The 17,679-nt window shown below is 34.9% G+C and overlaps 1 protein-coding gene across 3 annotated transcripts in view; it reads left to right on the top strand.

Moving 5' to 3' along the window:
- Positions 1-17,679, top strand: part of USP53 (ubiquitin specific peptidase 53) — a 41,239-nt gene that overhangs the window by 11,584 nt on the left and 11,976 nt on the right. Inside the window, exons 4-15 of one of the 3 annotated variants that reach the window (XM_042796316.1) lie at positions 3,717-3,851; positions 5,418-5,531; positions 5,621-5,703; positions 6,001-6,106; positions 6,909-7,055; positions 7,626-7,775; positions 8,268-8,439; positions 9,302-9,451; positions 10,641-10,784; positions 11,020-11,749; positions 13,936-13,977; positions 15,137-15,210. In XM_042796316.1, coding sequence (XP_042652250.1) covers positions 3,717-3,851; positions 5,418-5,531; positions 5,621-5,703; positions 6,001-6,106; positions 6,909-7,055; positions 7,626-7,775; positions 8,268-8,439; positions 9,302-9,451; positions 10,641-10,784; positions 11,020-11,749; positions 13,936-13,977; positions 15,137-15,210 — 2,047 coding nt within the window. Of the gene's footprint in view, positions 1-3,716; positions 3,852-4,645; positions 4,834-5,417; positions 5,532-5,620; positions 5,704-6,000; positions 6,107-6,908; positions 7,056-7,625; positions 7,776-8,267; positions 8,440-9,301; positions 9,452-10,640; positions 10,785-11,019; positions 11,750-13,932; positions 13,978-15,136; positions 15,211-17,679 lie in introns of those variants that run through there. The other 2 variants (XM_042796315.1, XM_032997709.2) reach the window with 2 other exon arrangements.

Raw genomic sequence — 17,679 nt, 5'->3', positions numbered from 1 at the left:
GAAAATTTCTAGCTAGCTTCTTAGAGATTTTTTTTCATCTACTTTTATGCGTATGTTTTTGTTCTTTCCTGTCGTGTTTGGATACAGTTCTTTAACCATATTACTGTCTGATAAGGTCTCAAGATTCTTTTCTTTAATCAGTAGTTGGTGGTAACTGCAGAACTTAATTGTTCAGTTTCTAAACAATGAAAGGCAGGTAGTGGTACTGGAAAACTGATGAAAGCTGGTAACTTTTGAGTGTTTGAAAGTAAGTCATATCTGCATATCTTAACTAGCACATAAAACTTGCACTTCAAACAGTTTTGTAACTGATCTGAAGTCTGTAAACAAATACTGAGTTCTGTTAGGTTCTTCCTGTTTCTACTGCACTGGTATTTGGCTGCATGCAGTTACTAGGAAAATAGCTGTAAGCATGATATCTGTTTCATTGGGATAAAAATCCCAATGACAGAAATGTATAAGGGTGGTTTTGGTTGTGTGTGTGTTTTTTTTTTTTTTTTTTTAAGTTGTATATACTTTCTACTCCTACTGCAATTTGACAATAAAGACACTTTTGGGATTCTAATATAGGATTGTAGAATGGTAGTAGATATAGTGATACACAGAGCTGGGAATCACTCATCTAGAGGGGGCTGAAAGGGACAACACTGTTTGAAAAGATAGTTCATTGAAGAAGTGGGTTTTGGTGCTGCTAAATTGTAGGCAAGGATAAACTGAGTATTTTAGAGTTTATTCTCAGAGAGTTTCACAGACCAAACCTTATTACTGAATAAGCATTTTAGGCAAGAACTGTTTGCATAACGTTTATTTAATCTTTCACGAGGTGTATAACCTATGTACTGTGTAGGTTTTTTTGAGCCATTTTTAGTGTTTGTCATGATTGCAGTATGGTACAGCTAGGTTTGAATGTGTATCTCTTTTTCCAAACATAGTATTTTCTAAAAGGTGCCATTTTATTTCTTTGGTTAAAATGTTTAATTTTAAAAAGCCAACAAGTTTAAGTAGTTTGGGACTACACATATTCAGACTAATTTTCTGAAGCTTTTATTCCAACCATTTTACAAGCTCTTGACTCTACAGAACTCGTTGGGACTTTGTTTCACCAGTGTTTTGATGCACATCATGTTATTCTGTGCGCTGGACACTCGATTTTGTTAATACATGAAGTCCAGACCATAATTTAGGCATACCTGTGTTTTCAGATAAAATCTTTTGTCTGTCTTGGGATGATAGCTTTAGTTTCCTGGAGTTTTGTGTGTTTAGGGATTCATGTTCATATCCAATGTCATAATATAGAGTAAACTTTATGGCATTTTTCTTTTGATTTGACCCATAGTACATGTGAACTTCTAGTTATATACAGTCTTGTTCAATGCTGCACTGGAACTGCCTTTAATAAATGAAGAGAGATTGAAAGGTGACAATTGATGGAATGTATGTTTTACACTACATACTCTTAATGACTAATGATATCACTGAAATCATAGCCAAAAAAAAAAAAAAGTAGCAGCTTCGCTGTGCTCATAAACATGAAGAAAGTAGTGCTCGTGGTATGTTGCAATTGAATCTGTGAGTAATTAATTGTTCCATTCTAATGGTGCATTTGTGAAGTCCAGGTGCTTTTTTTCAAAGCTAAACATACCACTTGCTGTACCTTAATACCATTTCTCTTTCTGTATTTTTTGGGGCTCCAGTACAAAGTAGGATAGGTATTGCATCACTTCAAGTCATGTCCCAAAGCAATGCAGTAGCTTCAGTTGCTTCATAAGGCTGCTGTAATTTAGGACTTGAAATTTTCTTTATTCTTTCAGGTATCTGTTCTTGAGGGATTGATTACGGCCATGATGCGTCTTCTTGTGCAATTTATCTAAATGGCTTACTGTACCTGAATACTTTGCATTGCCTGGACTGTCATGTCTTCATATTTTGATACGTTCTCAAGAAGTGGCATGGCTGCCTGTGTGGAAGTTGGTTAGAGTGGAATTAGTCATTGTTTTAACAGTATAGTTGTGATCTTTATAACTCCATGGCAAGTGGCCTAGGTACTGAACTCAGAAACATTGTGGTTAACTCATTTGGAAGTATCTGTCCTCAGTCATTCTGTACATTACTGGTTTGGTTTCCGTGGCTCTTCAGAGATACTGGTTATTGTGGGTTTTTTTGTTTGTGTTTTTTTTTTTTGTTTTTTTTTTTTTGTTTTTTTTTTTTTTTTTTTTTTTTTTGTGGTTTTGGGCTATTTTAACCCTTCATGTTCACCAATTAAGAAGGGTATTTTATCTATATCAGCCTCTCTTATAAACTGAAATCATAGCAAATAAATTCTGGTTTACTTCAGTTCAATCCATTATCTTTTTTTTCTGGTGGTGTTCTGAGAATTAAATATGGTCTTTTCTTCTCTGGGTAACACTGTGGTTGGACTTTGACTATGCAGGCCACTAAAATGAGCGTACATATCTGTATAACTGCTTATTTTTACTTTTCTCTTTTTAGCTGGACATGTAAGGCTCTGTTGCATAGCAAAAATTACCTAGGAACCAAAATGAGAAATGATAAATGTTTTCAAAGCAGATTTAACTTGTTTTTAGCAGATCTGGTAATACAGAATTTTCAATGTTTACATTGACATATTGGCTGTAATTTTTATCAGTAATCCATACTTTTGTTGTGAGGGGGAAGTCTGAACATTTAACAGATACTTACCCTGCAATGCATCATGATTAAAAAACTACTTTCTGTTAGTGCTGAAACTTTACTTATCTGCTGTATCTTTGCCTTCTGCCAAACAGATTTTTTTAACCGTAGGAGGCCTATGTGAAGCATGCATATCCTTATTTATATTTTGCATGGTTTCTCCTGATTTGCTTTGCCTTTTTTTTCTTAATTTTTCTTTAAAGTTTGACTTAGAATTCTTGACAGTGGAATATACCCTTTAATATCCACAAATGTTTTCTCAGTAGTTTAATAGCTTTTAACTTTCAGTTCTTTCAGAATCAACCTCCCTTACTTGCTAAATCATGAAGTCACTTGTATACATATTTCTGCCAAAAAGAAAAGTAGTAGCCAAATATCTCTTCTCGGAAATTAAGAAAAAATGAAGTGCAATTTATTCTCTTGTTCTGGAACTGCAGATAATTGACCTGTTCTCTTGTATTGTGTGCATTGATTCAGCAGAGAGTTTATTTAATAGCAAGGATTATCAGCATTCTGTCTAATTTATGGGAGTGGTTTGGATATCCATAATTTTAGTAAAGATACACTCCTGTCTGAAGTAGTAATGTAAATGTTACAGTATTTAATGAATGATGGCTGTTAAACTAACCTGAGTGGTATTACATTATGCCCTAAGAAATACATACCGTCTGTAAAGATGAGATATGTATGCATGTACAACTCTATTCCAGTGGCCAGATTAAAAAAGCTGCTTAATTACAGACCAGGGCTTGTGTTGCTTCTGGGAGCTAAAGTCTATCACTTGCATTTTTATATATTTCCATGCTGTTTTTCTACTGGGTCAAAGTTCAGTTTGGTAGAATAACTTCTTATAACGGAATGGAACCTAAGTAACTTCAAGAGAAAACAGTAATTTCTAAAGTTGCATAGATTCGTGAACACTTTATATATTTTTAAGCATGCTGCATAAGAACTGATGTATTTTTGTAGAACCACAGTGTCTAATCAAGTGGCAAATGAAGCTAAGTAATCGTATTTCTTCCTAGGCAATATTTTCACAATTTCAACACAGTCGAGAAAAAGCACTCCCATCAGATAATATGAGACATGCCCTAGCAGAAAGTTTTAAGGATGAACAGCGTTTCCAGCTTGGATTCATGGACGATGCAGCAGAATGCTTTGTAAGTATCCTTCAGGATAGTTGAATAGAATTGCATTAGTTTCGTGGATGCCAAGCTGGTCTTGTTTTGGTAGCTTCAGGCTCATAGATGGGATAAAAGTGACATAATACTGCTGACCTTCTTTATGTCAGTTTAGAACTGTCATGTGGAGTAAGTGTCTGGTAATGTGGGATGGAGTAATCTTGCGTTTGATCTGTACTTTCTTCCCTAGCTCAGGTAGAGGGATATGTGAAACATCGCTACTACAAGTCAGTGAGGATGATGAACTCTCAATCACTCCTAAAAATTTTTGGATGGAGAGAAGGGTTATCTTCTCAGGAGAAGAGAGACCAATGGATTTATAGATAGAGTCTGTTCCTCCAAGTATTTTCTCATCAGCTGTTGAAATATGCAGTGTTACAACTAGCCAGATCGTTACTGAAGTTTTCTGCATAAGAGATTTCCATTATCCAAGAGTGAATGAATATTTGGACATCTTGACTCTTTCCACAGTTTTTTTTCTGCTTTTACAAATCTCTCTTTTCTCACTGAAAAACATGAGCCATTAATGTGTCCATAAAAGATGCCTTAAGATTGCATAGAACAGTAGTAAAGAAGCCTGTCTAAGAAGTCATGTATCAGACAATTAAAATTGTTCACCATTAAGGAAAAAAACAAAAAAAAAAGTGGTATGAACCTCCAGACACAGATTTGAGGGACAGAAAATATGGTTGCTGCTTTGATTACTTTCAGCTTTGGACATCCTTTGGAAGTATCCACAAATGAATACCTACCTGTCTGATGCATTTTCACATACATAGGAAGATCCAGTGGAGAATTCCTGAAAGTGGCTGTTTGAGATCTTGCAGTTGAGTTAATGGATTGCAATCATGGAAGAGAATCTCATTAGTGCTCAATTGAATCAAAATTCATTTGGACCCCTGAAGTAATCAGCTGTCTGATTCACTACTTCTCACTACCTCTGGTATTTTTGGCAAAAGAGGTAAAAATGGCCATGCTGATTCAGGGGACAAACTGATGACAATCATAGGACTTTTCCTTTCTCTTAAGGTTAAAAAGTGAGACTTGGGATGGGATGAGGCATGTACTATTTATGAGCTTTTTCCATGCTTCTGTCAACAATACTTGTGTTGGCACATGTGCTAAATGTCAGCAGATGATCAGACTGATATGCAGAGAAAAACATGAAAGTGTGAAGAAGAACTGAGACAGGCCTGATCCAAAAAATTTTTCAATCATTGCATTCAACGACATTAATATCATCTGTTACTGTCAGAATGGCTTTTATAAATTTTTTCTTGAAGATTCACTTCTCTCAAAGGAGAATGCACTCTGATAGAACAGATGGGTAACTGTTGTCTAATGCTGTTTTGTTAATGTCTGGAAACCTTGATATACAGAGAATTCCCATATTTTGAATAGGAACAGAGTTAAATACATGTTAAACTTGTAAGTGGACTGTTTGGAGACAAGAAGGGGAGTAGTTGGATTATTGAACTGTGATGTTGCTCATATTTTCTTAATTTCATCAGTTTGGTTTATATTTACGCTATTATTTCTATTTAGGAAAATATCCTTGAGAGGATTCATTTTCACCTAGTGCCAAACAGTGAAACAGATATGTGCACTTCAAAATCCTGTATTTCTCATCAGAAGTTTGCTATGACACTGTATGAACAGGTAAGACCTTTATTTGATTGCTTTAACAAATAATTTGTTTTCGCTGTCCTGAGTAAATAAAAAAATAAAAAAACTTTTGTTTTTTTTAGTGTGTATGTCGCAGCTGTGGAGCATCATCAGACCCCTTGCCTTTTACAGAATTTGTGCGTTATATTTCTACCACAGCCCTGTGGTAAGAGCTTTTATTCTTGTATCTCGTTTTTCTGTATACAACCTTCCAATAAAAAGCAAAGCATGCCAGAGGAATGCTGTAAGTATTAACAATGAATGTGGATGCCTTTGTTAAAATGTGCTTTTGAGATACTGGCCAAAAGTAACATTTGGATGTAGAGAGAGCTTGACAAAAAGTATGTATTGCTACTGTTTTACCCCTGTGTCTTTTTTTAGTTGTAAGATAATTGAGAGTTGACTGAAATCTGTTAACTCTTAAGAAGGGAGATCCATGGTTATTTCCATTTATTTTTTACAGTAATGAAGTAGAAAGAATGATGGAGAGGCATGAACGTCTCAAGCCAGAAATGTTTGCAGAATTGCTGCAGGCAGCAAATACTGCTGATGACTACAGAAAGTGTCCTGTAAGTAAACAGAGATGTTGCACTACTTCAAGATATGAGGGAGAACTTTTTAGAATATTAAATCAGGCTAAAATATTCCCCTGACATCAGGTTTACCTGTGGCCACTTCAGTGCAGTCCAATTTAGGGTAAAAAAAGCCCTTAAATTTACATTTTATTGCTCCAGTTACACATCAACATGGTATTGTAATTGCAAGTGGCCTATTTAAAAGATCAAGTTATTAGGTCCATATTTATTCTTCACTTCAAGTTCAACATAGAGCTAGGTGGATCTGATCAGTTGGAACAAGTGTATTTTTTGAGTGAAGCTGCTTTAGTTCAGATACACTGACAGCTTAACAACAGTGTCTCCTATTGGAATAATTTTGTGTTTCTATTGACAAAAATAGTTTCTTTTAGCTTATTCTAGTTAATTCCTCTCTTCTTTAAATGGTTCTGCATAAATATTGTTAATTTAGTAACCACAGAAAAGTACACAAGAACATATAGACTTAAGTTTAAATGATGAAATAGAGGGGAACAAAAGAGAAATTATGATGGTGACTTAGATGTTTTCAGAGATTTCTGCTTTAAGGTGATGATTGGATATAGAAGTTTAGCTGTAGTCCTTAATCATAAAAACACTGATGAAAATTTTATCCTTAAATTGTTAGAAACAAACACCGTAATTAAATTTGAGAATTAGAAGTTGCAGAGTTGTTTTGTTGCACTATTTCTTGTCTAGTAACTCAACTTCGGACTTCATTTTTTTTTAAATATCTTTTTTGCCCCTCCCATGATTTTTTTTTTTTTCCTTCTTTTAGAGTAACTGTGGTCAAAAAATAAAAATTCGTCGTGTTCTTATGAATTGTCCTGAGATTGTCACAATTGGTCTGGTCTGGGATTCAGAACACTCTGACTTGACAGAAGAGGTTATGCGGAATCTGGCAACACAACTTTATCTTCCTGGGGTATCTGACCTAAAACTTACTATTTGCTTATTCTAGAATTTAATTTTACATATATTTTATGTATATGTAAATATATACAAAACATAATTTATATTTATACCTATATGTTTTCAAAAAAGCACAATTTAACTTCAAAGTTTGTCTTTATATTAAAGTTTTGTCTTATATATATATATATATATATATATATATATATATATATATATCATTCTTTACAATGCGATACTTGATGTATTTTATGTGAGAAGAATGAGTCCCATCAGAAGTGTTGGTCTTGTGCCTAAGTACACAGATGAATGTAGGTGAATTCCTAGTTGAAAAATCTAGGAATATCATGATCACTTTGAAATTTGTGGAATTATTCCAGAGCATTATTGTTTTATCCTTTCAACTATGCAAAAATAAATGCCAAAATAGACCTAATAAGTGCAAAAATCATTATTTATACTCATGAAAAATAATGCAACAGGATATTTAATACCAGTTGCCTTGGTGAAATGTCAGTGGTAGGTCTGGAAATTGAAGCTAACTGCTTTAAATTTATTTTAAAATACATAACCATTTTTACAGCTGTTTTATAGGGTTACAGATGAAAATGCCAAAAACAGTGAACTCTTTCTTGTGGGAATGATTTGCTACACAAGCCGACATTACTGTGCCTTTGCCTTTCACACCAAGAGTTGCAAATGGGTGCTGTTTGATGATGCTAATGTAAAAGAGGTAAATACTGGGTTTGCTGCTACCAAATTTAGCGATCTTTACTTTTCTAGAGTGTATTTTTCTGACAACAAACTTGAAACAAGTCAAACAAATGTCTTTGTTTTAATAAAACTTTAGTTTGTAAATCAGTTTTCACAAATGAATTTTACAATGTACTTCACTACTTTGCAGTTCTGCAGTCCAAATGCTGGGTGTTTTAGAATGTTAATGTACTTGTCTACTGTTTGAGTTGTACATCTTTTAATGAAAAAGAGTATCTAATTACTGACAGCTGTATTCATAGTGTTGATGTTCAGATGGTTAGCCCATGTAATACTGGTTCTGGCTTTTTGCTGCAATTTACATAAGCTTGTGTGCCAAAATGTTGAATCCTGGTGTACCTTCGGAATTAGGCTTTTGATATCTGTTGCTTAATAAATTATTCTTTCCATAATGGGGTTCAATGCTGTTGATAAAGTTTTGGGGGTTTGTTATTTTGTTTTTTTTTCTTAGATCGGCACAAAATGGAAAGATGTGGTCTCCAGGTGTATTCGGTGTCACTTTCAGCCACTGTTGCTATTTTATGCTAACCCAGATGGCACAGCTGTATCTCCAGAAGATGCTCCAAAGCAGATTATTCAATGGTCTCAATGCAAAGCAGCTGGAGGAAATGGGGAAGACTTGGGTAATTAAGATACATTTGGGGTTTTTTAATAACAGTATGAACTATATTTCTGAAATTGGGATTATAAAGGAGCAGGTAATGAATTAGCTGCTTTGTTCTTAAATACTTTCATAAATAATTATCTAAAGAGTCTCAAAAGAAGAGATAAGTATATATATTCAATATTAGAGCTGTTTGTTTTGTGTCTGATATGGGAATACAAATTGAGACTAGTGGATAATGGGGGAAAAAAAGATTTTCTATTGTAGATTGTTCATAACTACTTTATACATAACTTCCGTAATTTCAGAAGAAAATCATATGTGTGGATGTTCTTATGTGTGTATTGATACTTTTAAAATACTTTTAAAAATGCAATAAAAAGATACTTTAAGTAAAGCATCATACAAATACAGAGATATATTTGGAGCACGTATACACACAGAGCAGGAAAACTTTTCTGCAAGGTTCGTATAGCATAGGTCTCTATGTAAGAATTCATTCCTTTGGTTCTGTAGTTTGTACTGCTGTCTTTGGTTGGTTTGAGGTTTTTTTGTTGTTAAACATAACATGCAAGTAAATTAAATAAAAGGTCAGTTGAATTTGGCATAGTCCTCTTCACATAACAAATAGCAATAGGATATAGACTGCTTCAGGGAGGAAAAAAATTGAGAGCCTATTCTACTACAGTCTACTGCTATAAATATGGCGGTATGAAAAATATTTAGAACCTTATTGCCTAGCATATTGAAATGTGGTGAGGTTTTTCTTTTGTTTTTTTTTTTTTTTCAATCCACAATTAAAAAGTTTTCTTAAATTTAGATATTGAGAACTTTAGAAATGAAAAGCTTCTTAATTTAAAGATATATATGCTATTTACTAGGATTTGAAAAGCATTCTGCTCCTAAATCAGACCATGTGAAAGAGAATGGAATTGGAGACCCCACTAATCAAAGGAGTAATAAAAAACTTCAGCCAGATAATTCAGCATTCAGTAGAAGCCATATTCAAGCTAGTGGTGGTAGAGGTCCAGGTATGTATTCCTTACCCCTTATTCCCACCTCGGAAGAAAACCCAAACGTGTTTTATTATGAAATATTTCAGTCAATAGCATTTCAGGTGTGTGCTAACCTCTGGCCTAGAACTATTTCTGAAGGAAGAATTCCATCACTGACTTGAATGAGTGTAAATAACAAGTAACGTTTAAGTAATATCTGCCATGGTATATTAACTTTTCTGGAGAAGAGTAAATGCTTTTTTTTTTTTTTAGTTCCTTCTCATTATTGCTGCACTAAAGTGGCTCTTGAGGCTTTGATCGATTTCTCAATCATCATTGTGCCTTCCAATCATATTATCAGTTAAAAGGCATGTTAGAAACTTGAAGCTGATTGATCTTTAGGAGCACATGATGTGGGTCTGTGGATTATTGACTATTTGAGGAACACTGTTCCCCAACAGTATTGTGATATGCAGCATTATTTGTAGTCTTCTATATTAATGGACTTTATATTTGGAGAGAATAGTAAAAAAGTTTAAAAATCTGTTCTATCTGTACATTAGGTTACCAAGCAAATCAAACTATAAGAAGTCACATGAGGCAGTGACTTCTGCATTACTTGTCAGTGCTTTTGCTTTGAAGCCCGCATACTTCTCAGGCAGAGAGATGCTGCCTTATCTTGAAATGTGTTTGTCCTCTGTCTTGTTGTTGAATTCCTAGACTTTTTAAAACTGATAATGATTAGCTTGATAATTCTTTTTGGAGTGATGGCTCAAAATGGTCGGTATATACCTTTTCAGAATAGAGGAATTTGTTTTCATAAACAGTGACTCCACTGTTTTAATAAAAGTAAACCTTCACATTTAGACAAGATTAAATCTGGATTGATTTTTTTCAGTATAGTTCATAAAATCTGATGTAAATAGTATATGCTGTGAAAATGGCTTGAGCATTCAATTTTAACAAGTAATATGTGTTTGTAAGACATGCTTGACATAATACTGCTTTGATTAATTTCATTAGCTCCACTTAGAGGACTCCTTGGACATACCTATACATTTATATCTATACTATACATCTCATTTTCTTAATCTGCATAATGTAATTCATTAGTCTTTTAAAGTAGTACTAATATTAAAAGCTAAATGTTATGGTACAGAAATGTGTGTTATGATGATGAATGACTTTGTAATAATGATCCTTGACAAAAAGTATTTTTTTGCAGCTAAGTTAGGTTACAGCGATCAAAAGGACAGGCTAAAGGACATATCCAGAGAGTGTGCTCAGAGAGCTGCTGATATGAAAAACTTCTCATCTTTACGAAAAGATGCAGACAGAGGACCAAGAAAAGAGCCTGGGAGACAAAGAGGTACATGTTAAAGAATATGACCAGAGAATCAATGGGTTAAATAGCCTCTAGCTGTGCAGGGTTTTTTTCACTTTTAAGAGAACACACTGTAAGATCAGAGTTTCCCAGTTTTCATTATTCTGAAATACATACTGAATTCATTGAGATAGTGTAAGAAACATAAGTACTGTAACAACATCAGTTAAATATTGAGAGCTTTAATGGATTGGGGGTTTTTTCTTCTTCTTCTTCTAAGATTTGATTGGGGAAGATCGTTCCAATGTTAAGTCAGGGTCTCCTCCAGTTGGAAATGGACTCAGACCCTGTGCTGATCAACGCATATACAGCAGCCAGGGGAGAGGCTCCTATAAACATGACAACGCACCCCACCAAGCAAAGCTTTCTGTACAGGTGCTTGGATCAAATAAAACAGAAGCTTTTCCTGCTGGGGAGAAACCAGTGATTAGGACCCGGACTGATGGAGTCACTGGCTATGATACAGACACCAGTCAAGATTCTAGGGACAAAGGAAGTAGCAGCAGCAGAAGCAGAAGTAAAGGTTGGAAACCTATGCGAGAGACACTAAACGTGGACAGCATTTTCAGTGAGACTGAGAAAAAACAGCATAGCCCAAAGCACAAGGCAAATCTGAACAGTAAATCTAAGCATGAAAAGGAACGAAGCCTTAACCATTGGGCAAAAGAGAACCAAATCCATAAAGGTTTAATGACTATATATGAAGACGAAACAAAACAGGATACAGGAAGTCGAAGTTCACTGGATTCAGAGGGAAAAGGGAATGCTGAAAAAAGCAAAGGATTTACAGAGAGAAAAATCCATGGTGATAACTGGCAAATTCAGAGGACAGAATCTGGATATGAAAGCAGTGATCACATCAGCAATGGATCTGCAAATCCGGACTCGCCTGTTATTGAAGGAATCAATCCAGCAGATGTCAAGAATGTTAAAGAAAGTGCTTCCTGCAGGTAATGCTAATGCTCTTAGAACTCACACAGATTGTATTTACAGAAAAATAAGTTGTTCTAGTGTTCATGTGTTGTTTCCAAAAAAAAAAGGTTTGGGACTTTATGTGCTTGAGGTCAGATATGTAGGAAGCTAGCAACATATCTGGAAATAAGGGTACAGACAATTAAGTGTTAAGTTTACCTGCACTCTGAGTCTGCAACACTAATTCTGCTTGAAAGGCACCGAGCGGAGCTGAGCCAGAACTGCTAAGCCCTGCTGAAGGGCAGGGTGTGTTAATTTGAAATAATTGCTACACTTCTTTAGTCACAAGTTTTTTAGACTGTGGGTAACTGCTGTGTGTAATGGAATACAAGTGTCTATATAAATCATATCTGTAATAGATGTACAGACAGGCCCCTGACAAGGAGATGGGAACACCAGAAGGTGAATCTTGTATACTGTTACTAGTCATTGTTCTGAAATTCGGTGTTCTAGAACAGCTCAGATATATATCAGTCACTTGATAATGGATTGACCTGTTTGAAGGAAATCTTTGATGAAAAGTGTAAAAGTACTAAAACTGTCCAGAAATGTGGTTAGTAGCTAAATTTTATTAAACTTACTAAGAATTGATGCTAGTAACAAGTATGTTGCCCAGAGACATTGTGGAGTCTGTCTGGAGATACTCATAACTCAATTGGACGTGGTCCTGGGCAGCCCCCTGTAGGTGACCCTCCTTGAGGAAGATAGGGATGGACTGGATGATCTGAAGAGGTTCTTTCCAACTTTAATGATTATGCAGTGCTGTGAAATGTAGTTACCAGCCTTCCACATGCAGTTTTCTGTATTCTATGTCTTAAATTGTGGAATGTAGTTCATACTACAACCCATACAATTCTTTCGAATCTTGTTTATATCCATAAAATGGAAGCACACAGTTATGAGACCAAGCCTAGTCACAAATGATTGCTATATTTGAGTGAATTTTTGGACACTATTTTCATGAAAAGTTATTATACAGGGGTGGATAATAGCAAATGCCAGGAAATAAAAAGGCTCTGACTTCGCTAATCAGAGATATAAAATTTTAAAACTTATTTCATAAAGTATTGTAGCAAGTTATCATAACTTTTTTTTATTATTATTATTTAAAACATATACAGCTTCTGTATGAATTTAAATGTCTTTAATTATTTTGGAACTGCAAGAAAGTAGATAAGTAATTTGCTTAGTTTTTAATTTCCTACAGAATTACTTTATTTTGTATATAGAAGCATAAATAAGGACATAAAAATGCCTATGCCAGGATAGGGCCAAAGGTTCATCTAATATTCATTCAGTCTATACCAGTAGCTGGTAGCAGATGCTTATGAAAGATGACAGCAGATAGAGTGGTATTTTGTAAGTGTATTCTTTTTGGCCTGTTGTATCTGGCTGCTTTGTGGACTTACTGAACTTGGAGATTATGACTGTGATGTCCACTTCCCATTAAAAAACACTTTTTACCCCATGCCTTTATCTATTAACCTCTTTTCCTCTGCCCCTCTTCTGCCTTTCCCCTCCCAACAAACTGTACAAAACCCCACTATACAAAAACCTCATGGGCTTTTTATTGGATAATGATATAAATATGTGTAAAGCTACTCCAAGACATGTTTATATTTTCAGTGTTTACAGCTGTCTTGAACAGTGATTTCTACAGTAAGAACCATGCCTCATTTTTAAACATGCCCAAGTGATAATGGGATGAGCAAATGCTGCATGTATCTTCTTATGAGAGAGAAGATGATAAATTTAAAACAACTTAGTTCATTAAGAATCTGCTTACACTGTTGTTTAAATACTTGTCAAAGAAAAAAAAAAGTTTTTTATCAAAATACAAATTACTACTTTGGACTTTCAGAAGGATTTTATATGACTAATAACTAGAATTGACTGGCAATGCCCACTAGTTCCCTTCAAACTTTTCAGACTTTGCCTCGTAAAAAACCAAAAAAATATTAATTACTTGAAAGATTTTTAGAAGGTGGAAAATATTGCTTTGTGTTTTATTTTCTGTTAGGTTCTTTCTCCATTCTTCCTGTTTCTGTCCATATTTTTCTTGCTTTCCTGTACTTTCAATAACAAGTCTTTTTTTTTTTTTTTCTTAATTAATTGAAAAAATTGCCACTGTATATCTTCTTCCCTGCCTTTACTGTTGAAGAAGGAAGGAACTGGCAGGGTGTTTGTCAACTCCCTATTTGGATTGGTAAGGCATGCTTTTTATTTAACTAAACCAGCAAGATTTATTATATCTGCTGATTTTTTTTTTTAACTTTATTTTTTTCTCCTCTTGTGTTTGCTGCTGTAATAGTGCAGTTTTTGAAAAAGGTTTTTGATTAAAATCCCTATGAATGAAAGACCAAGTGGCAATGATAACTTAGAAGAATGATGTTTGTTGTCACAAACATTAATGAATAGCGAAATGTCAAACTAGGAAAATTGATAAGCTACAATGTTAGCTAACAGGTTATATGTACTTAAGATATTGACATTGATGAGATTTTTGCATTTTTAGAAAACTTAGCAGCATCTGACCATGACAAGTTTATGTGTTTAACTTCGAAATACTCAGTGTAAACTATTAACACTGAAAAATGTGTTTGTTTCAGACATGGGTGATACTGATGCTAAATTGGAAACCATACAGTACTACATGGGTAGTATTCTTTTGCTGCACTTAAGTGGCAATTTTAGGTAAATCCTACAAATTAATTAAATTAGATGACCAGTGGTATCCGACCCATTTGAAAATCACTACCAAAAACTGGTATTCAAAACTGTCATGCTTTCTTGGTGATCTCTGTTAATAAGCACTTCTTAAAAATTTTATTAAATTATTTAGTTTACAATGAGAAAAAATGCAGTTGGTAGTTCTTTCTCACAGGTGACACATCATTTTTCTATTGTTAATAACCTTGGGAACCAATTGTCTTTATTAAGCAGGCTGATGTGATATTAAGATCAAGAAAATTTGCTTTTTACATGCTGTGTATTAGGCATCCTGCTGTTGTACTCTACAGTATGTCTGGGATGAGTGGGCGTCCAGTCTCCAGAACAAACTGGAAACACCATCCTCACAAACTGTATATTTTTTGTCTGTCCATATTAAAGGATTCAGGTCATCCTAAATTTCTCTGCATCAGCACAGCCTGTGTGGAGTGGTGTTAAAAGTATTAAAGGGCCACCCCTACTATCTCATGTATTGTTTGTAAAGTGTGTGTATTAGTAAAACATGTGACAGTGATGATAACGAGTCAGTTTCACATAGGCAAAGGTTTTACTCTTGTATGCACTCAAGGTAATAAAGTTTGTGATCATACATCAGTAGGGTAAGCCTTCACATTACATGTATGCTTCTTTTACAGCGAACAGAACTTGTCAACCAAAAAAGCTGACAATGTGTTACATTCAGTATCCCAGCAGAACAGAAACTTTTATGGTAAGAACCCTAACTTGTATAAAGAAAAATACGTTTTCTAAAAATAATATAAATGTACCAAAGTTTTAATACTAACTTACTAATATCACACAAGAGATGGACAGATTTCTGATTAGATTTGATGAACTTCAGAGTTTGTTTTTTATAATTGTGCTGCATAAGTTAATGTCATGATAGTTCATAACATTTAAAAATATATATACAATTTATCATTATTTTTTAAAATCTATTTTTATTTTAGAAGCCATAACCGGATATTTAAAAGTTAGACAATTTGTGTATCAGGTTGACTGTATTTTGGTGGATTAGAAGAAAATTGGCATGAAATTTGTGGCTATTTTGGCCACAATGTTAGGGTTTTTTATATACTTTTTTCAGTAGAGAGCTCTCTTGCTGATTCTGTGTACTCTTTAAAATGACAGAAGAAATCTGTTTTGTGTTTTGTTTTCTTTTTTTTTTCCACAGTGAATTCCCGACTTTGTTTTTTTTTTTTACATTTTTTAACCTTTTCAGTAGGTTAGACTGGATAAAGATGGAAAGTGTTCTTATCCATCATTGTTACATTTTGGTGGAAATGTGATGGAGCAGCAGTTCAGTAACTGTATCATTTTTTTTCAGGGGCATTTGAAGCATTCTGTTCCACAAAGCACCTTAATTTATTCAGTTTCTTTGCTTTCTTGTAGAGCAAATGTACAGTGTAAATGTATTCCCAGCTAGAGGGGTTGTTTTTTTTCCCAGTACTCCACCATCATGTGAAGAAAATTGTTTGTGTTATGGCAGTAGCAGCAGTAGTAGTTCCTTATTTCTGTGCCAGGTCATGAATATGCATGCTGCGAGTTTACCTGTTCATAGCATCTCCTTTCAGACACCAGTGGCAGTGCTCAGCTGTGTGCCAAGTCATGTAAAAGCATGACATATCTCCCAAACAGTTTTTTCATGTGACCTCTAGCACAAAGTAACAGGCTAGGTGATTTTTTTTGTAGTGCTTGATCTATTTTAAATATGGTATTTTGGTGTGGAAAATATAAGAATCGTTTTGGGAGGCCACAACTTCATTACAAATTGTTAAATGATTGGGATACAATGATTCCTCTTGCCACAGTCTTCCTCTGGTGGTGTGTTTTGTTACAAAGTATTTTCTTTATAGGTTGATAGAACGGTTTTCCTTCCTTGTGCATGTCCTATAGCACCAGCTCCTCAGGAAGTGTCCAGTGCGTAACTGATTCTGGCTGGTGTATGTTCTCTGTACAAGAACCAAAACCACAATCATTCATTGGTATTAGTGATTTTAACAAGGCTTGTAGTGACATGACAAGGGGCAACAGTTTTAAACTAAAAGGGGGCAGATTTAGATTAGATCTAAGGAAGAAATTCTTCCCTGTGAGGGGGGTGAGGCGCTGGCCCAGGGTGCCCAGAGCAGCTGTGGCTGCCCCCTCCCTGGAAGGGTTCAAGGCCAGGTTGGACGGGGCTGGGAGCAGCCTGGGCTGGGGGAAGGGGGCCCTGCCCATGGCAAGGGGGTGGGAACTAGATGGTCTTTAAGGTCCCTTCCAACCCAAACTATTCTAGGATTCTGTATTTTTTGAGTGACTCTATGCTGGCATAATACATCCACTATAATTTATTTTAATTGGTGCTTTCTTTTTAATACAGTGGAAATGATTAAATGTAAATCTCCATTTCTGTTTCTTCTGTTCTGCTCTGAGAACATATTTCTCAGCTTAATCATTTGGTTTTGTTGTTTTTTGGGGTGTTTTTCTCTGTGTTTTTTTTTGTTGTTGTTTTGTTTTGTTTTTAGCATGTGTGCATGTTCCTTCCCTGCCCACTTCCCTTCCCTCCCCCCTCCTGCCCCCCCCCCCCCAAAAAAAAAACCCAAACCCAAAACAAAACAAAAAAAAAAAAAAAAGGGGGGAAAACCATGATGATTTTGTTCACTCCCTATGTTCTTTTCCCCGAAAGCATTTCTATGAGCTTTCTTGCTGGATACTAAGGAAGATTTTAAAAAAAATGTCTGGGTGGACTGTGGTATCATTTGTTTTCCTTCAAGATATAAAGCGGTATCAGGAAGAAGCACTTGTAATAAGGAAATCTACTTCCTTCTACATACTAATATGTCTGCTGGGTTTTTATAACGTTGATAAATGCCTTGGCATATAAATATTACAGGTCATCATGAGGCCAGCCAAAATCATCATCTACTGTTGCTGGAACAATGGAATGAGGCTTGTACAAAGAGATGCAATAAATATTAGACCACTTCCCCAGGAAATGTGTTTTTTTTTTTTTTTTTTTTTTTTTTTAATACTTCTGATATTTATTTTCAAATAAGGTATAGTTTCTTCTAAGACTTAAAGGGGCAGGGAGGGGAAAAGGAGAGGGGCTTGCCATACCACTCTCATCTTTTCTGTCATTATTCCAATTTATTTTTTGGTTGTAGAATCAAAACTAACTTGATGTTTGTTTCCAAACACA

Source organism: Tyto alba, unplaced genomic scaffold (genome assembly GCF_018691265.1).
Source record: "Tyto alba isolate M040663 unplaced genomic scaffold, T.alba_DEE_v4.0 Super-Scaffold_23, whole genome shotgun sequence".
NCBI classification, from domain to species: domain Eukaryota; kingdom Metazoa; phylum Chordata; class Aves; order Strigiformes; family Tytonidae; genus Tyto; species Tyto alba.
This window is presented reverse-complemented; position numbering and strand designations above follow the sequence as displayed.